The following is a 25,658-nucleotide window of genomic DNA, read 5'->3' on the forward strand; positions in this document are numbered from 1 at the left end:
AACACACCTCTCTATATCTGTCCAAGGCCCTTTCCAACCTAATTATCAGGACAAATCACCACCACCCATGACAAGAAGAGCTTTTGTCCAGAGGATCTTTCCCTTGATTGGCCCTGGGGAGGGACTTTAGTTTATACTAGACAGTCCTGCTGAAGTACATGGCACTAAGCCATCAACTTAAATGCAAAATAGTTCATGTTCAAAGATGAGTCAAAATGTGATTCACTCAACAAAACATGTGCCCAAGAATTTTCAGCTTCCAAGAAACCAATAATGCATTATTCTCCAGTAAAAAGTCTGCTTTACTATCAAGGAGACAGTATGTAGGAGCATTAACTTTGGGGTCTAACAGATTTGCATTTGCCTCCAGGTGCTGCCCCTCACTAAGCTGTGTGAATCTGGGCATCCCACTTCTCTTATTATTGAATGTAATAACTGTCTATTGGCAGTAGACACTGCAAAGTCCTTGAGCTTCTATAGAACATACATCATGGGCCCTCCCCTCAAGAATTCTCAGTATTTCGGAGAAGTGGGTCCTTTAAATACCAGAAAACCAGAGCTGCTCTGGAGCTGCTGGAAGAGCACTACAGGAGCCTGAAGACCCTGGTTCAGGAAAAAATAATATAGATTTATAGAGAAAGATAAAGCAAATGTGGCAAAAGTTTAACAACTGGTAAATCTAGGTATATGGGTATTCATTGTATATTTTGCAACTTTTCTATAGGTTGGAAAATTTTCCAAATAAAAAGTTGGCGGTGTAAAAGTTAAAAAAAAGTTAAATATTAAAATATTTAGTAATAAACTAGTGAGAAATATGAAAGTTTATTATGAAGAAAACTCCTAAGTATTACTGAGGTTTATAAAACATGACTTGAATAAATGGGAGAGACACGCCTTGGGTAGGAAGACTCTAAATTGGGGGTGGGACAGGAATAAGAAGTAATATGGACTGAACTGTGTCTCTGTGCCCCAAAATTCATATATAGGAGCCCTAATCCCCAATGTGACTGTATTTGGAGATAGGGCCTTTAAAGAAGTAATTAAGGTTAAATGAGGTCATAAGGGTGGGGCCTTAATCCGTTAGGACTGGTGTCCTTATGAGAAGAGGGAGACCAGAGCTCATTCTCTTTACACCCACAGAGAAAAGACATATCAAGACTTATCAAGAAGACAGCCATCTGCAAGTAAGGAAGAGAGGCCTCACCAGAAACTAACCCTGTTTGCACTTGGATCTGGGACTTACAGCCTCCAGATCTAAGGAAATAAATTTCTGTTGTTTAAGCCACCCAAGCTTGTGGCACTTTGTTAAGGCAGCCCAAGCCCACTAAGACAAGAAGTAAAGTGCTTCACCCAGGGCCAAGGTCCCCCAGTGAGGAAATAGTGGAGCCTAGATTTGTACCCACTGCTATCTGGGCCCTCTCTCCATGAAGTGATTGTGTGAGTCAGGTCAGTGCTTCTCAAATGCTAGTGGGTATCAGAATTGCCTGGGGCGGAAAATCAGGGATTTTTCCTTACCCTGATTCTAGGGGGTCTATGTGAAGCCCCAAATTCTGCATTTTAATAAGCGATGTCCCCACCAGGTGATTCTGTTGAAGGTGGTCCCAGACCACATTTTGAGAAATGCTGCTCTAATCTGAGCCTGGAGGTTCAGAAAGATGCAGGAGGGAGCAGATGACCCTCAAGGGACATGCATATAATATTTCTACAAAGATATGCAAAAAATATTGTTAGCCTCTGAGAAGAAGGCTTATGGGTCTGATATGAGAGTGAGACTTACTTTAAAATTCTTGTTTTGTTTCATATTTTTTAACCTTAAGCATGTGTTGTTTTTCAGTCAAAAAACTAACTTGAGGGACATCCCTGGTGGCGCACTGGTTGAGAATCCACCTGCCAATGCAGGGGGCACGGGTTCGACCCCTGGTCTGGGAAGATCCCACATGCTACAGAGCAACTAAGCCCGTGTGCCACAACTACTGAGCCTGCGCTCTAGAGCCCGCAAGCCACAACTACTGAGCCCACGTGCCACAACTACTGAAGCCCGCGCTCCTAGAGCCCATGCTGTGCAACAAGAGAAGCCACTGCAACGAGAAGCCTGTACACCGCCAACAAAGAGTAGCCGCCCCTGCTCGCTGCAACTAGAGAAAGCCCGCGTGCAGTAACGAAGACCCACCACAGCTAAAAATAAAAAATAAATGAACAATGGGCTTCCCTGGTGGTGCAGTGGTTGAGAATCCGCCTGCCAATGCAGCGGACATGGGTTCGAGCCCTGGTCCAGGAGGATCCCACATGCTGCAGAGCGACTAAGCCCGTGTGCCGCAACTACTGAGCCTGTGCTCTAGAGCCCGCGAGCAACAACTACAGAGCCCGTGCGCCACAGCTACTGAAGCCCGCGCACCTGGAGACCGTGCTCCACAAGAGAAGCCACCGCGGTAAGCCCACACACTGCAACGAGGAGTGGCCCCCCCTCGCTGTGGCTGGAGAAAGCCCGCGCACAGCAATGAAAACCCAATGCAGCCAAAAATAAATAAATAAATAAAATAAATTTTTTAAAAACCCAAAAAACTAACTTGAAAAGAGAGATCATGAATTTAAAGAGCTTATTATTAGGGTACTGCCCAAAATATAGTAGGTGCCCAATAAGTAAAAATTCCTTTCTTTTTTGTCTTCCACTCAAAACATTTGCCGTTCCTTCCCTTCCCTCCCTTGTCCCTTCCAACAGTATCTCCATTTGTGCATTTGATCAATATATATTAATTTAATGCATATTATATGCCAGGCATGGGTCTAATGGTATAGGTGGTTGCATAAAACAGACACAGTCCCTCCCTGCCTGAACGGAGCGTCTAGTCCCCATCCTCACCTCTGGCAATTTTGACTTCTTAACTCCTGCCTACCTAGCTCTATACAGGCCATCCCTCCACACAAGCTTAAAGTAGCTTTCCCACTGTCTTCCTTCAGAATCTGACCTAAATTCTTCTCCATGGAGCCTCTGGACCCCCAGTGACATTCTCAGCAGAGGGACTCACTGGAGCCTAGGGCCAGCTTCCTGCTGCCCTCTGGTGGGGCTCCCTGGGACTCACAGTCCCTCTAAATTTCTAGGACCCAGGGACTTCCCTGGTGGTGCACTGGTTAAGAATCCGCCTGCCAATGCAGGGGACACGAGTTCAAGCCCTGGTCTGGGAAGATCCCACATGCCGCGGAGCAACTAAGCCTGTGCACCACAAGCCACAACTACCGAGCCTGCGCTCTAGAGCCCACGTGCCACAACTACTGAAGCCCACGCACCTAGAGCCCGTGCTCTGCAACAAGAGAAGCCACCGCAATGAGGAGCCCACGCACCGCAATGAAGAGTAGCCCCAGCTCAACGCAACTAAAGAAAGCCCGCGTGCAGCAACGAAGACCCAATGCAGCCATAAATAAATAAATAAATAAATTCATTAAAAAATTAAAATTAAAAAAATAGTAAATCTCTAGGACCTGCTGCTTCCTAGAGCCTGTGCTCCGCAACGAGAAGCCGCCATAATGAGAAGCCCGCGCACCACAACGAAGAGTAGCCCCCCGCTCGCTGCAACCAGAGAAAGCCCATGTGCAGCAATGAAGACCCAACGCAGCCAAAAGTAAATAGATAAATAAATAAATTTATTAAAAAATAAATCTCTAGGACCTGCCATTACCCACTGGCATCTGCTTCCCCTTAGGTGGTCAGGCCCCAAGGGATCTGTGTACCCATGACATACTGGCTTTCCCTGGACCCTGTGGCTCAAAGCTGGGATCTGTGTGACCCTAAGTTTGAGCCAGAATGTCCCAAAGGCCACTGTCTTCGGAGCGGCAGTGCTGTATGGGAGGGCAGTAGTACTACCCTGCATGTGTGTGCGCGTGTCGGGGTTGGGTGGGGACTTCAGGTGAAATACCTTTAATAGAACCCTTTCATTCTTTCTTTTACTGTTCGTTTTTTATCTTGTGCCACTGTGGCTGGTTTCCAGAGCACCCGTGCATGGCCTCTGCGTGTGGCCTCCGCTCTCTCGCAGCTTGGAGGCTCAGGGTCAGCCTTCCTACCCCGAGCATGAGTGATCCAGGTAACAAGGCCTTTTCTGCCCTAGCTTCAAAAGTCCTAAAGTCACTTTTTTTGAATTCTAATATTTACAAGCAAGTCACATGCCTGGCAGATTGAAAGGGAGGACGATTAGGCCCCACCTCTTGAGTGGAGAACGAAGAGTTTGATATAGACAATCTCCCACACCCAGGGTGGGTCCAGGCACCCCACTTACTGCCCAGCACAGGAGAGTGGGCCTGAGCGGAGCCCAGCTAGAGACGGGGTGGAGGTAAGATGGGAGAGAAGCTGGACTCATCTCTCCTCGGACAATTTCACTTGACCATGGCTTCAGGTTCTACTCCTCCCTGAAGATGCTACATCTCCTGCCTAGAGCTTTTTTCTGAGCTTCAGACCAGTATGTCCAACTGCCTGCCTGCTTTCCCTTTCTGTGCCCTGGTGTCTTTTGGAAAATGGAGATGCTGATGCTCTCTACTCATAGAGTGACTATCAGAATTAAATGAGATAATACTGATAACGCCCTTAGTGTAACGTCCCACATGTGTAAGTGCTCAGCGTTACTTATTATTATTTGACCTAACTGGATATCTTATAGACAGTTCAAACTCAACATCTCCAAAACTGAACTCATAATGTACGGCCCACACCTGCCCCCCTCCACCCAGAGTTCCCTGTCTTCATGAATGACTACCACCCCTGCTTCTGCCCGTGCCAGAGACTGGCAGTCGTCTTTCATACCTCTCTTTCACTCCCCACATCCAACCCAACACCAAGTCTTGACAGGTTTATGGTCTAGATGTTTCTCTAACTTCTCTGCTCTTCTCCACCTCTACCCTGACACCTTAGTCCGAGCTGCAGTCATCTCTCCTTTGGACTCTGGCCTCCTCTCTGGTCTCCCAAATTCACTAGGTCCAGTTCATCTTCCACTCACCCTCATCCATTCTTCACCCAGCGGGCAGCCAGAATATTTAAAAAATGTAAAGCTGATCATGTCACTCACCCTGATTAAAACCCTTCATCGGGGCTTCCCTGGTGGCGCAGTGGTTGAGAGTCTGCCTGCCGGTGCAGGGGACACAGGTTCGAGCCCTGGTCTGGGAAGATCCCGCATGCTGCGGAGCAACTGGGCCCGTGAGCCACAACTACTGAGCCTGCGCGTCTGGAGCCTGTGCTCCGCAACAAGAGAGGCCGCGATAGTAAGAGGCCCGCGCACCGCGATGAGGAGTGGCCCCCGCTCGCCGCAACTAGAGAGAGCCCTCGCACAGAAACGAAGACCCAACGCAGCCAAAAATAAATAAGTTTTAAAAAAAACCCAAAAAACCCTTCATCCCTATTGCTCTAAAGACAAGACCGTCCCTTTCAAAGGCCTACAAAGTCCTGTGGGTCTGGCCCCTGCCTCCCTCCCCGACTCACTGGGCTCCATCTGCCACAAGGCCTTTGTACGGGCCATTTCCTGTGCCTGGAATGCCCACTGCATCTCCCCACTTCACTCCCCCTTACGTCAGACAACAGCTCAAGAGTCACATCCTCAGGGAAGCCTTCTCTACCCACCTTGGTGAGATTCCCCCACCTGACCACCCACAGGCTCTTTTAGTACCAGACCCATCTCCTTTGTAGAACTTGTTACCATTGGCATCTCCATTAGTATGGTGATCATTTAATTAGTATCTCTCCCCTCCAAAACCCTGTAGGCTCCAAGAGGGCAGGGACCGTGTCTAGTTTTGCTCACTATTGTATCTCAAAGCCTAAAATAGCAGCTGACACACAGTTCAATAAACATTTGTTGATTGGATGGATGGATGGATGGATGAGAGAGGAGAGGAGAGGGGCCAGGGCCATTGTGAGCATCTAGAGAATGTTGCTGAATGAAGAAATAAATGGGCAGGTTGGGCAGAGCCCAGGAGATGACTCACAGATACCGATTTTCCATCCTTCAGGCAGGTGCAAGACCAGAAAGGAATGTTATGATGTAAGAAAAAGTGATTTAGTCAGGACTGGAAACACATCCTCCCTGCCCCAGGGCCTCTCTTCTGGAGGTGCTGGAGACTTGAATAGTTTCACCTGCTTCCAGAACTTAGCATGGCATTGCCCGGGTGGGGAGAGGTGGCTTGGAGCCTATCTGGTCCAATCTCCTTCTTTACTAGTAAGGATCAGCCAGGCAGTGAGACTTGCCAAAGTTCACACAGCACCTCTGGGGGACAGTGCAGGGATGGAGAAAACAGGGCTCAGGCACCAACAGCCTGGGTTCCATTCTGGCTGTGCTATTCACAGACGCCCGTCCCAGGCTCTTTCCCCAGTGGTGGTGGGGGGGACCTAAGTCTTATCACCTGAATGGCTAACTGACCGCACCCCCAAATCCCAGTTCAGCTTCCTCGGTGACCCTCCTGCCATGCATTCTGGGTGGCACCCCACACCCACCCAAATGACTACTTGACTTCCCTTTCCAGCCCTACCCAATCTTTATCTTGCTTTCAAAGGTCAGAGACCTATCCCAGTCAGACAGTAATCCTTCCACAATGTAGAGTGTGTCACACCCCAAGCTGCTTTGAAAAAATAGGAGGAAATAAGACTTTGTTTCTAAAATCTAGTGTCCAGTCTCTGTGGCCTCATATTGGTCACGTGACCTTGGGCAAGGGATTTTACTTCCATTTTACGAGAGGAAACTGAGGCAAAGAGAAGTTGTTTTTTTGTTTTTTGGTTTTTTTTTTTTTTTTTTTTTTTGGGTGTAATTCAGATTTTATTGCTTATTATGTCATTCCATACAACTTTAGGTAAACACGTTGAGAAAATATACTGGGAGTCTTAAACAGATGATGGCAATATTGATGAAAATGTTCAAGTGTTTTACATAAGGTAGTAAGAGGCACCGCTGTCACCATCACCCCCCCGAAATTTGTACATTTCGTATAAAAAGAGTAAAAATAGCTCATTGGCATTTAACTAGCATTATTCTTTGTAATCTATGAACCACGATATGCCTGAATAATTTCAGAATCTTCAGAGCCAAAACAAAGCATTTTCTTCCACTAGCAGACATAGCACTTTCAGTTTCTTTAAAAAACAAGCAAACAAATCAGCACAACAAAAACTATACACACAACCCCAAAACAAAAATGTTGGCATATTCCAGTGGTCCTGAATTTTGACATTTCTATCGTATTAATTCAAGAAATAAAATGTGATTCAGCATTTAAAAATGAGACAAGCTTCTTCACCATAGTTATACTTACTTTATAACTGAAACGATTTAACTGAAGCCAATGTTAACCCAGCAAAAACCATGGATATAACTCAAACTGCTCTTTTGATAAAGAAACTTCTTTAAAAGTTAACTATTCTTTAAAAACTCAGACCCGAGCTGCACAGGTGTAATTGAGGAACCAACAACTGACTCTTCCAGAAACCACAGCAGTAGTTCTAAGTGTTTTTGAAGCTGGGGAGTATATACAGAATCACTGTAAACGGCACATACACATCAGTAACTTCTTGCTAAAACAGCATTTGAAAGACTTCTATGTCTATTTTTACAAAGATGAGTGGGCTGAGACATACATTTGGATACTTGAAAAGAAACAAAGCTTGAAATGTGGTTTTATGTGAAACCACTTAGAAGAACTCAGTTATCAAACAACTAAAAATACACAACAACAGATAAATAGGAATTTATGAAAACCATTATCTCTAACAATATAAAAATTAAATATTAAGGCATCTTTTACTCCCATTTTGGTATATGCAGCAAAGAGAACAGTTTTAAATAGGAACCAGCACTTCTAGTCAAATGCTTTCTAATGTATTTGGCAGATTTGGTTTTTTTTTTTATTTTTCTTTCTCCTATTCCACATACCATTGAAAGCTCTCATGATCAAACATCATAACCCAAACCAGAAGGAAAGTATAAACATATTCATTTATTAAAAAGCAGTTCACCCTTGAAAAATAAAAAGGAACTACAAAGAATATTATGTATAAAGTTCAAATACTAGTATTTAAATTTCTCTGAAGCAATTTACGCTTCAGTAATTAAGAGAAGGAAGGGATGAGGACGTACAGACGAGAAGCCTATTCATACGGATCGTGCTGTGAACGCACTGTTCACTCAGTCGTCTCCTCCACTGGGATGAGAATTTGAAAAGGGCTTCATACTCTTTTTAAAGGATGCTCTTCCTCCCTCGTCTCCAATTCCAAGTGCTACTCATCATCTTTAGAGCCAGTTTTGCTTAAATGCTTCACCACATCAACCCAGTTCCAACCTCGAGGAAGTTCTCCTTTGTGATCTGTTTTATCTGCCAGCTTACGTTTCTGGGCTTTTGAAAGTTGTTCTTTTTTGTCTTTTTTCTTACTTGATGGGGCTGTGTTAGGAGTTTCAACTGAGATGATATTGCTTATGGACGTAGCGGAACAGACAGGACGGTGGTTCTCCATGAGCCGCTCTTTATTGTCCTTGGCATATTCAAACAACGTGTAGGTCATGGCCGTCCCGAGATTCACTTCCACTGCTTCCTGTAACTTGGCTAATATGCTCTGCTTTACAGCTGACGATATGGTGTTGTTAAAAAAGGCGTTCATAGATATGATTGGAGGTGTCTGGGGATAGGTCTCTGTCCAGGAAATCTCTATTAGGAAGGCTTTGGGATCACCGTTTTCACCTATCCTATATTGAAATGAAACCGGACTTAATTCCCGGAAACTTTCATCTCCTTCATAAATAGAACGCAATGCCTCCAGTTCCATCTCCTGGTCCTCGTTGGCACTCATCGCGCCGGTCACGGGGCGCCTCCTGGGCGGACGGCGTTCGCGACAACGAAAATAAAGCCAGGGCAGTGGCCCGAAGGCTGGGGCGTCCCTCTTCCGTGCCTTGGGCTGCTGAGGCACACCCTTAGCACCGCAGACGAGAGTCTCGAGAGTTCCCGGTCCCCGGGCAGCGCGAAGCCGTCGGCGGAGGGCTGCAAGTGGGGAGCCGGTAGCCTCCGCAATAGGCGAGCCAGCGAGTCCTGTTTTTTGGTTTTTTTAATTAATTAATTTATTTTTGGCTGTGTTGGGTCTTCGTTTCTGTGCGAGGGCTTTCTCTAGTTGTGGCAACCGGGGGCCACTCTTCATCGCGGTGTGCGGGCCTCTCACTATCGCGGCCTCTCTTGCTGCGGAGCACAGGCTCCAGACGTGCAGGCTCAGTAGTTGTGGCTCACGGGCCCAGTTGCTCCGCGGCATGTGGGATCCTCCCAGACCAGGGCTTGAACCCGTGTCCCCTGCATTAGCAGGCAGATTCTCAACCACTGCACCACCAGGGAAGCCCCAAAAGAGAAGTTTAATAATTTCTGTGGTACAGGGTTGCTGTAAAGGTCCAGTGAGATTACGGAGGCAAAAGTGTTTGTGATCCGTAAGTTCCTGATCCTGAGTTAGAGGTAGTTAGAGCTCAGGGTGATTTGCATGAATAATAGCACTTTAGTTAGTTTAGTGTAGGGCTTTACAGTTACAAAAGGCAATCGGGCGCTTTGAATCTTTGTGAATTTGTTAATAGATAACTGTATTCCAGTAGGCTCTCAAGTAATGTGCCAGACCCTCTAGGAAATGTATGTGTCCAATGACGAGATTTCAGACACTGCAGTAAGTTAGCTGGAGAGATTTAGGGCGGGTGGGGGTGGGGGTCTGTCTAATGACCCTCAGAGGGTAGGGTACCAAATCAGTCTTCCGTGAAGACCAGTCTTGCCCCAATCTTTGAGCCAAAAGCCATGCTGGCAAGATGTGAGAGCCAGTGCTGATGGCCCATGCTGAGAGACTCCCAGATCAGTCGAAAGCCCTTTCTCTGGACTACAAGAGTGGATGCTGGCAGAGCAGGACCCCCAGTGACACAGGACCATCCCATACCTCCAGCACTAGATGGCCTCTGTCCCAAGTCCCCCTTGCACTCCAGGCCCAGTACCATGGCATCCCCACAGAGGCACCACAAAGGCAACCCAAAACCTCCAACCTCCAGCCTGTTGGTCAGTGCCTGAGTGGAAAAGAGCACAGCCTCAAAGCAGCCCTTCCCCGCTTGCATCCCCCAGCCCAGCTCATCCTCACGCACACTGACTGCCAGAAGCAGAGAGGACAGTGCCCTCAGAGACAGCATGCTTTGAGCTTTTCCAAGTTCTTCCTCCTCTTCCATCTCCTCCCCCCTCACCACGGCCCTGTGAAGTAGAGCTCCATGTGAGACCCAGCAAGACACATGGGGAACTGCTATCCAGTAGTAAAAACCATACTCCTTTTGAGTGATGAGCTTCCCATCCCTGGAGGGGTTCAAGCATAAACTGAACAGCCACCTGTAATGATCCCAACCCAAAAGAAACAGTAGGTCCTGTGGACTCTACTGTTGTTATCTCCCACCTGCTCCTGTCTCTCCAGGTCCTGTTTGTGACCACCCAAGCTCTATGAGCAACCTGCCACTCCCCTGCCCTCCTGGCCTTACAGCAAATAGCTCTATGTCTCCTACAGAATAGTCTAGCAGCTTGGCCTGGACCTGGGCCCTCTGGGAGTTGACCTAACTTCTTTCCTAGACTTTTCAGTCCCTACCACTGAGTTCATCAGCCGAACTAGAATACTCACTGGACCCTCACACTGCACACGCTCCTACCTCATACTTTGCTCGTGCTGTTCCCTCTGCAGAGGCCCTTTGCCTGGAGTGCATCCCTCCCCTTTCCCAGAATGCCCTTCAAAATGCAGCTCATCTGCCATCTTCTCTGTGAAGCCCTTCCAAATTCTCTGTGATTTTTCCTTACCACTTTATCTGCACCTCTCTTCTGAAGTTAACTTCAACCTTGTGAGATGTGTATGCTTAATGGACTAATGTGCCCTACCTCACACGAGTCTAAAACTCTTTTTTAAGGTGCAGGATCAGGTGTGAGTCATCTTATTAACATCTGGCATAGCACATCCATGTTGAATGAATTAGTGATGAATCCAGACCCTAAACTGCTGTTCACTGCTGTCTAGAATGCTTGTCACAAAAGTGCTCAATAAATATTTGTGGAGTGAATGAATTGCGTTTATAACTCTAGACCCTGTAGAGACTTTTAAAATGAATTATGTTGGGCATACAAAAGACAGAATATAATAAAACCCCTTGTACCTATCACCTAGCTTATGAAATAAAACCTGACAGACACAGTTGAAACTCTCCGTGTAGCCCTGCCCAATCTTGCCCACCTCCTTCCCCCGGAGGAATCACTATCTTGATTTGGAGATTTATCATTCCCAAGCTGCTGCTACACGTCACAGCAACAGGTAACAGTGTATGAAGCAGTTTGACTGCAGGTGAGACTGGGAGCCGGAAACAGCACTAGCTTAGACCTGAAAGGCAACTCTTATCCTTAGCTTAAGAGAACTCTAATTTCTATTCATAGGTAATAAAACGAGAGAGAGGGAATTCCCTGGCGGTCAGTGATTAGGACTCCGTGCTTTCACTGCGGAGGTTGCGGGTTAACTCCCCGGTCGGGGAATTAAGATCCCGCAAGCCTTGTGGCACGGCCAAAAAAAAAAAGAAAAAAAGAAAAAAAAATGAGAGAGAAACAATAGTAAAAACTGTTTATACTCACTGAGACTTCTGAAGATTTAAAATTTTGATTTCTCTAATAGATATATTGTCATATATTAGGCATTAGCTAAAATATTACTCAATTTTTTAATTGGTTTGTCTAGAACACGGGTCTTTATTATTTGCACTTCTCTTTAAAAAAAAAAAAAAAAAAAAAAAAACCTGAGAAAATGGATAAGAGGCATCAAGTGTAGTGATAGGAACACCAAGAATCCAAATGGCCTTAGTTTGAGTTACCTTTTCTGAGCCTCAATTTCCCCATCTTTAAAATGGGGGTAATTTTCTCACATAAATGAATTTATGCCAAACCTCCTTCCAAAAAAATCTAGAATCAACTTTTTTGGGAAGTTGTGAAAATCAAAGAAATAACAAATGTGAGAGTACTTTTAAATTATAAGAAGCTGCAGGTATAGGGTAGTGTTAGCTTCAGCGTGCGCGCGCGCGCGCGCGCGCGCACACACACACACACACACACACACACACACACACACACACACACACACACGCCCCCTAGTGGTAGAAAGAGTAATTGTATCTGGATACAATTCCATATTGTCTATATACTATACTGTATAGTGAGCATACCAATTCAGATCCTTACAAGGATTACTGGACATTTGAGGAAAGCCTTTAACATAAAAGACAAACAAACAAAAAAGGATCTCAAAGAAAACAGACAATGTAGAGGCAGAAAAAGTTTATCTGTGAAACAACAGGTTTCTATGAAAAGCAAGTTCAGGGAACAAAGATGAGCTCTGAGCAGTGATGAGCTAGATCTGGCTCCTAAGGGCTAACAATACCCAACTGTTACTTTCTGAGGAATTCTGAAAGCTAGTTAAGCACAGGGCATTACTCAAAATTAAATTATATAAACTCAAAGGTAAATAAATTATATTTAAAACAATGTAAGAAATAAAGCTCATCACTTCCTAATTATTTTACATCATTTTATTATCATCTATGGCCTTGAAGTCATTTATGTTTATTGTTTCTGTATAGACAAAATATTATATAGTTGGTCTACTGCCAAGTATCTCTTCCCAGCTCCATCCCACTGACAGCTTGAAATTGGCCATCATGGGAGTTTTTACATCAGAGAACAGGTAAACACTACAAATCAGTGCCCACCACCCCCCAGAGATTTAAACATTCACCAACATACATATATGTAAATATTATATATATACACACACATACACACACGCCCTCCAGCATACATATAACATTTACCAATATACCACTGGCTCTGGGAAATTAAAAATATAAAGGTAGAAATGGAAAAACTTAGTTAAGACTGGAAGATAAAGTTGAAACCTCTCAGAAGGAAAACCAATGGACAATAGTTGGTAAAAGATGAAAAAAATTACAGGATCAGTCCAGAAATCTAATGTGCAAATAATGAGTTCCAGAAAAAGAACACAGAAAATAGTGTGGGAGAAATATTAAAGGAGTAATTCCAGAAAATTTCCCAGAACTGCAAGACAATTTTGAAACTGAAATAGCTCACTGAGTACCCTGCAGAACAAATGAAAAAAGATAAAACCAAGGCATTATTGCAAATCTCAGAACACTAAGCAATAAAGAGACAATCCTAAAAGCATCAGGTCAAGAAAAGAAGAAAAAAAAACCCAAAAAAACAGGTTATAAACAAAGGAGTGGGAAACAGAATGACATCTGACTTCTCAACGACAGTTTTTGTTCGTTTTTAGTTTAAAACAATAAGCAGTGATGAAACTCTTTAGGAAAAACTATTTCCAATCTAGAGTCTACTCCCAGTCAAATTCTATCACTCAACAATGAGAGTTGAAAAGACTTTTTCCAAGATCTCAAAAGTTTTTTCATCTCTGGTGTGCATTCATTTAACCAATATTTAAGAACCTACTATGTGCCAGACACTATTCTAAATTCTAGGGATATAGCAGTGAACAAACAAGGTCCTTGCTCTATGGGGCTTTCTTATAATCTGAAAATATCAACACAGCATGTCAGGTAGTAATCAGTACTGAAGAACAGCGGGACTGGGGGATGGAGTGCTGGGTGGGAGGGAGCTCTTTTAGACAGGGCCTCTGGTTGAGGTTACAGTTGAACAGAGACCTCAATGAAGGAGCAAGCCATGCAGATGTCTGGGGGAAGAACTTTCCAGGCAGAGGAATGAACAAGGGCAATGGCCCGGGGAGGAGTGTTTGTGAAACCAGGCCAGTGTGACTGGGAAGGGTGGCAGGAGATGAACGCAGAGGCCACACCACAGGGGCCCTTTGAGTTGGATACTTCCCTTTTGTCCCCCCACACCCACTTGCCACCCTGCTCTGCCGCCTGGGAAGCTGATGTTTATGGCCCATATCAACAAGCTCCCTTGACCTCTGGCTTCCTATGAGATTTGGCCAATGGGAGGCACCTGCAAGAAATCAGAGGGCAGGAGTCGTCTTTACCCAGATGACCTTCAGCAGCTTGGAGTTCCCCTGTGCACTTCAGGTTGGGGGTGGGTGTCCCTAATGCTTCTCCAGGATTGCCAGCTCCAGGGAACCACAGACAGCATGCCTTGTGGCTTCCCTAAACCCCACTGGCACCTCTGTAAAGAGTTCCTTTAGTACACATTCTCCAAATTCCTCAATTTGAGTGTGACATCCACCTGTTTTCCTGCCAGGATCCTAATACTCCCTTGTAAGGCAAGATAAGGATTTTATTCTTATGGAGATGGGAAACCACTGGAGGTTTTTAAGCATGCGGGACACCGTGTGACTTAGATTTTAAAAGACCACTCTAGATGGATGCAGTAAACTTTGGTGGGGAGTCACAGGTGGTAAAGAATAGTTAGGAGGAGGCTTTTACAATAGTAAGGGTAAGAGAAGGTGACTCAGACTAGGGTGTTTGTAGTAGAGGTGATAAGTGGTCAAACTTGGGGATACACTGTTAAGATCAAGCCAAGAGGATGTGGTGACCAAGTGGATATATGGGTGTAAGAGAAAAAAAGGCAAGGTTGATTCAGGTTTTTGGTCCAAGAATGAAATCAAGTTGCCATTTATTAATACGTAAACGTCTTGGGAGAGAGCAGGTTTGGGCTGCAAATTCAAGAGTTCAGTTTGGGAATAAATAAAGTCCACATACGTATTAGAGAGCCAAGTGGGGATGTTGAATTGGTGGTTGCATATCTAAGACTGGAATTCAGAGAAGGTCTGCGCTGGAGATAGGAATTTTAGTGTACTTAACATCAAAGATAGCATTTAAAGCCAGAAACTTGATGAAATTATCTCGGAGATGGTATATAGGGAAGAACTGAGGTTCAAGGATTGAGCTCTTTCTTCAAGAGCTACCAGAGGATGTTTCACCAAAAGGAAGGCGTAAACCAAGAAAGAGGAAGATAAATGATATGGAAATAGGGACTCTGACACTGGAGGCAGAAAGAATCCCATATTGATGGCAAAAGGAGACCCCAGAACTACAGGTCTGAAGAGTAATTTACCTGAGTTGGAGCTAGCGGGTGAGTGCCCTGGGAGGGATATCACCAAAAAACGAGAACAAAAGTAAACTTGATTGAACATATTGAAATTTAAACTATGGTTCAACGTTTGGGGATGAATTAAAGATAGGAACACAGAACACTAAGCAGATGGAAGAACAAGTTAATTACTAACATTTTCTGTAAATATATGTATTTATAGGAGATGTTAGGTATAGAATTATACATATTATCTATAAACATTATATAATTATGAAAATTCCAGATGAAGAGGTATAAACTAAAAATCAAGAAATCATAGTAGGGAGTTCCCTGGTGGCCTAATGGTTAGGATTCCAGGTTTTCATTACCATGGCCTGGTTCAATCCCTGGTCAGGGAACTGAAATCCCACAAACCATGCAGCACTGCCACAAAAAAAAAAAAAAAAAAGAAAGAAATCACAGTATAAGAATGGTGCTTAGAGTGATTCCATATACATCCAGAAGAAGTGAAAACAAGTACATGCAAATAAATGTTCATAACAGCACTACTCAAAACAGCCAAAGGGTGGAAGCAATCCAAATATCCATCAACTGATGAATGCATAAACAAATTATGGTATATACATACAGTGGGATATTATTCAGCCATAAAAATGAACATAGATAAATGCTACAATGTGAACGAGCTCCCAGAACATCATGCCAAGTGAAAACCAGACATCAAAGGCCATACATAGTATGATTCCATTTATATGAAATATCCAGAATAGGTAAACCCTTAGGAACAGAAAGCAGCTTGGTGGTTGCCAGGGGCTGGGGGGAGGGGACAATGAGGCGTAACTGCTTTGTGAGTACAATGTTTTATTTTGGGGCGATGAAAATGTTTTGGAACTAGATAAGGATGGTGGTTGCACAATGTACTAGATGCCACCGAATTGTTCACTTTTAAATGATGAGTTTTATGTAAATTTCACCTCAATTTTTAAAAAAAGAATGTTATTTGGAAATAAGAAGGCATATTACATGTCAAAAAAACAGCTGAGTTGCAAGTGGTTGCCCTAGACTTTAGGCTGCAAAACGGAAGGGACTGTTTTTAGTTATAAGCCTCATAAAATAATCACGACTTTTAAAACCAGATATATGCATAACTTCTAGTTAAAAAATAATTAAGATGAACACCTGTCACTTGAAGAAAAGATGATTTTTAAATGAAAAGAACAGTTGTTGAAGGAAACCTTCAGATACTAAAAGCTCACATATGGGTAGATCTGAACAAATTATATGCATATGCTGCTTCCAACTCCATCAAAATAGATGTTACAAAGAAAAAGCATATGGGAACCTTTGTTTGAAAAGAATAAATGTCTAAGTCTGGAAGACAGATGAAGACAGACTATACTATATTTAACAAAAGGGAGAAGCAGAAAAACATTTTCAAAATTTGAACAGACTAATCCATTTAAAACAGAAAAAGATGGGGGCTTCCCTGGTGGCACAGTGGTTGAGAATCTGCCTGCCAATGCAGGGGACAAGGGTTTGAGCCCTGGTCTGGGAAGATCCCACATGCCGCGGAGCAACTAGGCCCGTGAGCCACAACTCCTGAGCCTGCGCGTCTGGAGCCTGTGCTCCGCAACAAGAGAGGCCGCGATAGTGAGAGGCCCTCGCACTGCGATGAAGAGTGGCCCCCGCTTGCTGCAACTAGAGAAAGCCCTTGCACAGAAACGAAGACCCAACACAGCCAAAAATAAATAAATAAACCCGTAACAAGTAAAAAGATTATGGGATGATATGCAGTATATCATCATCATATATGCAGCATGATTATATAAACAGTGATCTGGAGAGACTTAAGGTTTTCTCTGAAAGGTGTAACTACTGCCACATATTAAGAACATCATGTGATCCTCACTGTAATTTAGAGATTCTTGAGATCTGACCCCCAAACCACACGGCCTTTAAGTAGCAGGGCTGTTTCTGAAAGCCAAGCTTGAACCCTCTGCCTAAAGGACTACAGATGGTTTTTACATTATTATTTTTTAAGGTATTAAAAAACCTCCCAATATGTAGTCCGATTCAGTATCTGCAGTAATTCTGTTGGCTTGATGGCAAAATTATAAATAGGTAAATACTTCTCCTAATTAAAAGAAACCTAGAGATGTTCGGAAACATCAAATGTTCCATGTACTATTGCCTAGCTTTTGGTCCAGAACCATCAATACCCAACATTTGCCTAGCTTACCTGGGGTTTGCAAAGGATCTTGCTGTTACCTTGTTTTACTTGTTCATCACTCTTGGAGATGTTTGCCTTATTACAGTAAATTTATTTCTTGGTTTATGACAGTTAGCCACTTTTAAGACCTGAACACAAAAGCACAGGGATTAGAAACTTACATCTAACACTATGTAAGAATTGGGTAAAATTTCCACACCTGTTTCCCATATTTGTGAGCCTGAGTGGGGCTGAGTCAGTTTGCACACCCAGCAGAGCATAGCTGCATACCCAGCACAGCTGGGTAGGCAAATATACGCAGTGTCCTGAAGAACAAGGGAAGTGAAGGGGGTGTCTGTGCCCCCAGAGCCCAGCATCCCACAGGGACATCAATGCTACTTACGATACTGGTCTCTTGAAAACAAGACTTTGCCTGAGAGTGTGATTTCGACCACAACTTTGATTACTGCTTGAGGAAAGCTTAAGTAAAAAGATTAAACATTTATTCAAGTGATAAACACTTAGAAAAAAGGTGGTACATACACATGGCTTGCTTGAATTTTCTGAATTCTGAAGGAGTAAACCAGCCAGACATGCAGCTTCTCATTTACTGGTTTTACAGCCTTGACCACCTCACTCCAGCTGTTCAAGACTTGCCTCTTTCAAACAGGGTTACCCATGTACCTCATTAGGTTTTAAGAATTAATTAAATGAATATTCTGACAGCACCCAGCTAAGTAAATTTTATCCTAACCCACACAAAAGTTGCAAGGGTCAGGGAGCTAAGCTCATCTCATAGTTCTTACTGTTCCCTGAAGCCCTTCTTCCTCATCTTTAAGCCTCACCCACAGGACTGGAATCAAATATTGCCTCCAAAGTCCCTCCATACTAAAGATGCCCTCCCCTCCAGACGCTTTCATGTGTATTTCCGATATTTCAATGTAGATAACATCACAGAGCTACGTCAAATACATCAAATGTATCAAAATTACTTAGAAGCATTTTTGCCATGACATCAAAACAGTAAGTCACCACCTCCTAGTCTCTTCCAATACCTACCCACTTTGTACATAGAAACCACCATGAAGTTATAAACTGCTCAACTAGTTTGAACAGTGAAGGGATGTAATGGATAGATGCTATCTTATTGCTCCCTGTGGAATCACCCAGTTCTAATTCCACTAACACACGTCCACATCAAAAAAGATGAACACACAAACCACTGACAATTTTTTTAGGGAAAGAAATACAAAACACGCTTCTAGTTAAACAATGATTTTATTGCTTGAGTACAACAGACAAATTTATGCAACCAGGGCAGAGGCTGTGGACGACTCGCTGAAAAGGGAAAAAAAAGGGGGGGGGGCATGAGAAGAGCTAGATTAATAAAAGTCCTCCATATTCATTCCAAGAATCTCCAAAAACTAAGAGAACTATTTCCTAACAGCTAAAATAAACCCCAAATATATTAATGCACCAAACAGCTCAGTTCCTGAATCAGTTCATTATTATGATCAAGCATAATATGAAGATGATCACTTAGACATCCAAAGAAGAACTGGCCAACATAAGGAAAAACCTTTCTGGTAGAAACTCCGAAAGTCTGGAAATTAGTCATTATAGTGAGCAATCTATGCAAAAATTAAGACAACATAAGCACCTGGGAGCAGAGTAAGAACTGAAACTTTACCCACAATCTAAAAGTGATTCAAAGGGCTTGCTTGTGTTCTAAACCAGTGGTCTACAGAATTATGGCCCTTTGTCTTTGTAAATAAAGTTTCAATGGAACACAGCCATGTCCACCTGTTTATGTATTGTCTATGACTGGCTTCTTGCTATAATCAGAGTTGAAAGAGTAGTTGACCATAGAGCCACAGTCTAAAACATTTACTGTCAGGCCTTTTACTATAATTATTACTATATTTAATATCTGGCTAACTCCTGTTCTTGTTAACAAAAGGGATCAATACTTACTATTTCCAATTGGGGGGCAGGACTCGTTTGGTCTTGTAATATCGAGCCAACCGGTGAATACGGCTCTCAATCAGAATCAGACGGAATTTAGCATCTTTATCCTAAAAATAAAAATTGACAGAATTCAGGAAAACCACTCATAACTAAACATTATTTTAACAGTAGAATGTATAGACACCACGTACTTTAATGAGAAGTTACCCAGTGTCCCTTAACAGAACCACAGGCTAGGGTTCATGTGGCTAGATTAAGTCCTTAAAGGAATTTCGGGAGCCAAAGCTCCCCCTGCAAATCTCTTCGGTGGAACTTCCTTTTCAAAGCAAACAGTGTGACTTGTTTGTGCCCTAAGCCACCTTGGATAATTCAAATCACATGCATTATATTTTACTGAAATGAATTAGTACAAGTAGTTCTCTTCTCTTACCTTTCTGTTTCTCTCGAGATGCTTTCGAACAGCAACAGCTTTCTTAATTAAATGATAGAGATCCTCAGGAAGATCAGGAGCAAGTCCTTTGGACTTAAGAATTCTCAAGATTTTATTGCCTGTCACAAAACGTACTTGTGCAACACCATGTGAGTCCCTCAGGATCACACCTGAAAAGGGAATAATATAAATTCCCATACCAAATGTACAAATTGGAGCATGTGATGTCAAGGCTCTGAGATCAAGTCACTTTCCAAGTTTCCCATCTGTAAAACAAGGCTTACTTTTATACATCATAAACCAACGTTAGACTGTGTGCAAAGCTCACTCAGACAGCCAAGGAAGGTTTACCCAACACTAAGGAAAACCCTTCTGGTGGAAACTGCGAATGCTGTAAGACCATCATCATAGTGAGCTGTTGGATTACAGGCCACCAAAGGAATCAAGGAGATTCTTCAAAACAGCACCATCTGACTACTTGAGAGTCTATTATATTATGTATCTCCTATTGTGTGCAATACCTCCACTAGTCTGTAAACTCCAGAAGACTAAGTTGCCCTTGTTTTGATTACTTTATTCTCAGGATCCAGAATCACACAGCAGGCAGACATTCACTGAATGAAGCCATTTGCACAAAGTCACACGCAGCTGAGGTTCAAACCGCATCTAACTGTGAGAAGTGATGAGCACTCTGAGTAGCCAATCCCAACTCCTCCATGAACACCTGTGTGATTTGGGGCGTGTTATACAGCTGCAATGTGCCTCAGTTTCCTCAACTTAAGATAAAGAAAACTAGTAGTATTTATTTGAAAGTATGGCTGTCAGAATTAAACAACGTCAGCATATGTAAAGTGCTTAGAACCATGCACCTAAGAGAGTGCCTAGCCCAAAGAAAATACTCATTAAACTTTGCAGCACATTTTACTCACTTTACCGTCTTCCAAGTAAGAACCTGAGAGTTCAGCAAATGAAGACTAGGCCTCGGTCACCATCAACAGTAAAGCAAGGAAAACGAGCAAAAGCTTTTCAAGCCACGTGTGAGACATTTACCCCCAGAGTTTTTTTCAGCAGGTTACACGAGGGCAAGCGGAAGGGGCCGCATTAAACGAAAACACTCACCTATTTGCGAGGGAGTCAGGCCCTTCTTGGCCAGTTTGTAGATCTGCTCCTTCACGTCGTCAGACGTCAGCTTCAGCCACTGTTTATGGAAAAACAAGCAGCTTTAAAACGAAAAACCAGGTATGGAACCGAAACACAGCGGTCCCCTCCACCTTCAAAACCGCGCTCCTCATGCACACGTGGTCCCCATCCCCGCGCCGCTTCCCCCAAGCAACGAATGGCACCCCCTCCTGGTCTTTCCCCGGTCCCCGCGCGCTACTTACGGTGGGGACGCTGCGGCGGTAGGGCAGAGCCGACTGGGACAGGCCCTTCCTGGGGAGAGAAGCAGTCTCGGGGTGAGGAGGAGATCCCTGCCACAGCAGCCCAGAACCTAACCCCCTCGACCCGCTGCCCACACTCCCTCTTTCTCCCCCATCCCCGGGCCCAGCCCTGCAACCCGTTCACAAACCCGAGCTCACCCGGGAGCATGCATACGACCCATGATGGCGGCGGTGTGGTAGCGAAAAGGAGTGAGAGGGCGGGAGCGCCGTAGGAAGCCACCCTGCACGCAGGAAGTGACCCCACACGTCCTCGCTTCCTCGCCGGCAGGAGGCGGAGCTTCCCTGCGTGTTTCCCGGCGACCGCGTGACTACATATCCCGAAATGCACTTCAACGTGGACTACACATCCCGGCATGCATCGGTGTTTGAGGCGGAGCTAGGCTAGAGAGGGGGAAAACAGTCCGCCTCTAGCCTGGGCAGTGGGCTCGTTGGAAGTGCTGCTTGCGCCGAGGTTGTTCAGGTTAGGTTGCCGGACTGGGAGTGCGAATGGAACAGATACGGCTGCAGAGGTTGGTAGACATGGTCCCCGCCCTTAAAGAAGGCCGTTATCTGCGCCCCCGCCGCCAAGCGAACTTGGGCGTCAGAAGTTCAGCCCTACACAATTGTTCATCCACTCACCAGTGCCAGGCCTTGCCTTGGCTCTGGATACCTCAAAGTCTGTTCCTGCCCTTAAAACATTCACATGGGGGAATTCCCTGGTGGTCCAGTGGTTAGGACGCCGCCCCCTCACTGCCAAGGGCCTGGGTTTGGTACCTGGTCGTGGAGCTAAGATCTCACAAGCTGCGCCGCGGAGCCAGAAAAATACATACATACAAAAAATTCGCAGGTACAATACCACGGCGATAAGTGCTACATTGGAAGTAATGGTAGTGGCTGCCGCCTAGCCAACAGTAACATTTCTTATTTCTAATCCTAATCTTTCAGGAGAGGGGTCACTGACTACGAAGAAGTCAGATCCTGGCCTCTGTGTCATCTCAGCGAGGCCCTCCCTGAGGAAAACCATTCCCTTTAAAGTAGTTCTTTTCCCTCCCAACACAATATCCTATTGATTATCGTCATAACACATAGTCTCTGTCATTTTCCTTTATTTATTTATTTTTAAAATCCCATACTCCTTCCCTCTGCCTTCGCTATTGGTAACCATGTTTGTTTTCTATGTTTGTGAGTCTCTGTTTTGTAAATAAGTTCATTTGTACTATTTTTTCGATTCCACATAAAAGTGATACCATGTAATATTTGTCTGTCTGACTTAGTATGATAATCTCTGGGTCCATCCATGTTGCTGAAATGGCATTATTTCATTCTTTTTTATGGCTAACATTCGATTGCATATATAGATATAAAAACATCTTTATCCATTCATCTGTTGATGGACACTTAGGTTGCTTCCATGTCTTGGCTATTGTAAATAGTGCCACTATGAACATTAGGGTGAATGTATCTTTTCAAATTAGAGCTTTTGTCTTTTCTGGATATATGCCCAGGAGTGGGATTGCTGATCATATGGTAACTCTATTTTTAATTTTTTAAGGAACGTCCATCCTGTTTTCCATAGTGGCTGCACCAATTTACATTCCTATCAACAGTGTGGGAGGAATCCCTTTTCTCCGCACCCTCTCCAGCATGTATTATTTGGAGACTTTTTGATGATGGCTATTCTAACCGATGTGAAATGATACTTAATAGTTTTAATATGCATTTCTCTAATAATTAGTGGTGTTGAGCATCTTTTCATGTGCCTGTTGGCCATCTGTATGTCTTCTTTGGAGAAATGTCTGTTTAGGTCTTCTGCCCATGTTTTCATTGGACTGTTTGTTTTCGTTAGAGTTGTATGAGCTCTTTGTATATTTTGGAAATTAAGCCTGTGTCGGCTGCATCATTTGCAAATATTTTCTCCCATAGGTTGTCTTTTCATTTGGTTTATGGTTTCCTTTGCTATGCAAAAGCTTATGTTTGATTAGGTCCCATTTGTTATTTCTATTGCCTTGGGAGACTGACCTAAGAAAACATTGCTATGATTTATGTCAGAGAATGTTTTGCCTATGTTCTCTTCTAGGAGTTTTATGGTGTCATGTCTGATATGTAAGTCTTTAAGCCATTTTGAGTTTATTTTTGTGTACGGTGTGAGGGTGTATTCTAACTTCATTGATTTACATGCAGCTCTCCAGCTTTCCCAACACCACTTGCTGAAGAGACTTTTCTCCATTGTATATTCTTCCCTCCTTTGTTGAAGATTAATCGACTGTAGGTGTGTGGGTTTATTTCTGGGCTCTCTGTTCTGTTCCATTGATCTGTATGTTTGTTTTTGTGCTTTCATTTTTCCTTTCTAGTTGCTTGTTTGGTTGTCTGCCTCCAATAAATTTGAACTCTTAGATTGTTCATTGCTTTCACCTCCAGCACCAAGACCAGTGCCTAACTAGGCCGTCAGTAATATTTTGAAAGAATGAATCTAAAGAAGTAATTTTTTCCTCATGAAGATGTGTAGACTACAAACTTTATTTCAGGAGGCATAGTGGGAAGAGTAAGATTTGGCAATCTAGACCTGGATTACCGTACATCTGTGTGTGATTTGGATCAAATCACTTTCTTAGTTACACGTGAGGTTTTTGAGTCCTCAAGCATTGCCAGAATAATTTGCCCTCAGCCCCCTAACTTACCACACTTATGTCTTGCAGTAGAATGATTTGAAGGATATCTGTGATATAACCAATACTAATGCTGGATTGTTTTGAGAATACCACTCTGGTTTAAAAAAAATCATTTTAAAAAATCAGTTGTTAAAAAGACCACACAACTTTTCTAATAAGGATATAGGAATGTTGACTCAAACATTTATTCATGGTATAGGAATTATAACTATTATTTCAGGGTTTTTTGGTTTGTTTTAGTCATGTTTAAGCCCTCCACTAGTTTTCAGTTCACTTTATCTGGCCATGTTTGTATATTCAGTAATAATAAAGATAAAATATTATGTGTGTAAATTTTAATCAAATGATATTTACCTTCTATTGCCTTTAAATGTGGCATGCTTTTTGGATAACTTTTTGTTAATTAAAACCTTCTGGGGGCTTCCCTGGTGGCGCAATGGTTGAGAATCTGCCTGCCAATGCAGGGGACACGGGTTCGAGCCCTGGTCTGGGAAGATCCCACATGCCGCGGAGCAACTAGGCCCGTGAGCCTGCGCGTCTGGAGCTTGTGCTCCGCAACAAGAGAGGCTGCGATAGTGAGAGGCCCGCGCACCGCGATGAAGAGTGGCCCCCGCTTGCCGCAACTAGAGAAAGCCCTTGCACAGAAACGAAGACCCAACACAGCCAAAAATAAATAAATAAATAAATAAATAAATAAATAATTTAAAAAGATTAAAAAAAACCTTCTGATTTTTTAAAGACAAAAAAGCGGAAATTATAATTTCACTATCTAAAAAAATAGTCAGTGTTAACACATTTATTAAGGCAGAGGTTCCATGATCAAATGGTTTCTAAAAATTGATTGTATGAGCTTCTAAACATTTTATTGAGGTAAAATTCACATACCATAAAATCCACTATAGTAACCATTTTAAAGTGTATAATCCAGTGCCTTTTAGCACATTTACAGTGTTGTGCAACCATCACCACTAATTCCAGGAATTTTCATTAAATAGCTTTCTGGGCTTCCCTGGTGGCACAGTGGTTAAGAATCCGCCTGCCAATGCAGGGGACGCGAGTTCGAGCCCTGGTCCAGAAACATCCCACATACCGCAGAGCAACTAAGCCTGTGCACCACAACTACTGAGCCTGCACTCTAGAGCCCGCGTGCTACAACTACTGAAGCCCGCGCACCTAGAGCCTGTGCTCCGCAACAGGAGAAGCCACCGCAATGAGAAGCCCACGCACCGCAACGAAGAGTAGCCCCCCGCTCGCTGCAACCAGAGAAGAGCCTGCGCACAGCAACGAAGACCCAACACAGCCCCCCCCCAAAAAATAGATTTTTTTAAAAAGCTTTCTATTCTAGACAAATACCATATGATATCACTTATATGTGGAATCTAAAATATGACACAAATTAACCTACCTATGAAACAGAATCAGGGACACTGAGAATAAATAGACTGCTGGTTGCCAAGGGGTAGGATAGGAGTGGGAGTTTGGGATTAACAGATGCAAACTGGTATATATAGAATGGATAAACAACAAGGTCCTACTGTATAGCACAGGGAACTATAGTCAATATCCTGTGATAAACTATAATGGAAAAGAATATGAAAAAGGATGTATATATATATGTGTATGTATAACTGAGTCACTTTGCTGTACAGCAATAATTAACAGAACATTGTAATTCAACTATACTTCAATAAAAAATAAATCTAAAAAAAAGCTTTCTGTTCTTTAAGCAATCACTCTTCAGTATCCCGTCCCCCACAGTCCCTGGCAACCACTAATCTGCTTTCTGTCTCCTTGGATTTGCCTATTCTGGACTTTTCATATAAATTAAATCATACAATATGTGGCCTTTCATATGTGGTTTCTTCCATTAGCATGTTTTCAAGGTTCATCCATGTTGTAGTATGTAT

The 25,658-nt window shown here is 43.4% G+C and overlaps 2 protein-coding genes across 3 annotated transcripts; both read right to left on the bottom strand.

The window, feature by feature from the left end:
• Positions 1 to 7,939: 7,939 nt before the first annotated feature.
• On the bottom strand, positions 7,940 to 9,033 carry LOC309667723 (RWD domain-containing protein 4). Its single transcript, XM_082476563.1, has one exon. It carries the CDS (start codon positions 8,804 to 8,806, stop codon positions 8,240 to 8,242), a length of 567 nt encoding a protein of 188 aa, XP_082332689.1. The 5' UTR covers positions 8,807 to 9,033; the 3' UTR covers positions 7,940 to 8,239.
• Positions 9,034 to 18,525: 9,492 nt separating this feature from the next.
• RPS13 (ribosomal protein S13) lies at positions 18,526 to 21,473 on the bottom strand. 2 transcript variants are annotated; one of them, XM_082476561.1, is made up of 6 exons: positions 21,232 to 21,473; positions 21,047 to 21,095; positions 20,784 to 20,862; positions 19,665 to 19,834; positions 19,241 to 19,341; positions 18,526 to 18,604 (listed from the first exon to the last, which is right to left on the bottom strand). In XM_082476561.1, exons 1-6 carry the CDS (start codon positions 21,456 to 21,458, stop codon positions 18,571 to 18,573), a joined length of 660 nt encoding a protein of 219 aa, XP_082332687.1. In that variant the 5' UTR covers positions 21,459 to 21,473; the 3' UTR covers positions 18,526 to 18,570. The 2 variants fall into 2 exon arrangements, with proteins under 2 accessions (XP_082332687.1, XP_082332688.1); XM_082476562.1 differs by having other exon boundaries at positions 21,242 to 21,327.
• Between the last annotated feature and the right edge of the window lie 4,185 nt (positions 21,474 to 25,658).

Source organism: Balaenoptera physalus, assembly GCF_965194825.1.
Source record: "Balaenoptera physalus genome assembly, chromosome: 10".
Taxonomy (NCBI): Eukaryota; Metazoa; Chordata; class Mammalia; order Artiodactyla; family Balaenopteridae; genus Balaenoptera; species Balaenoptera physalus.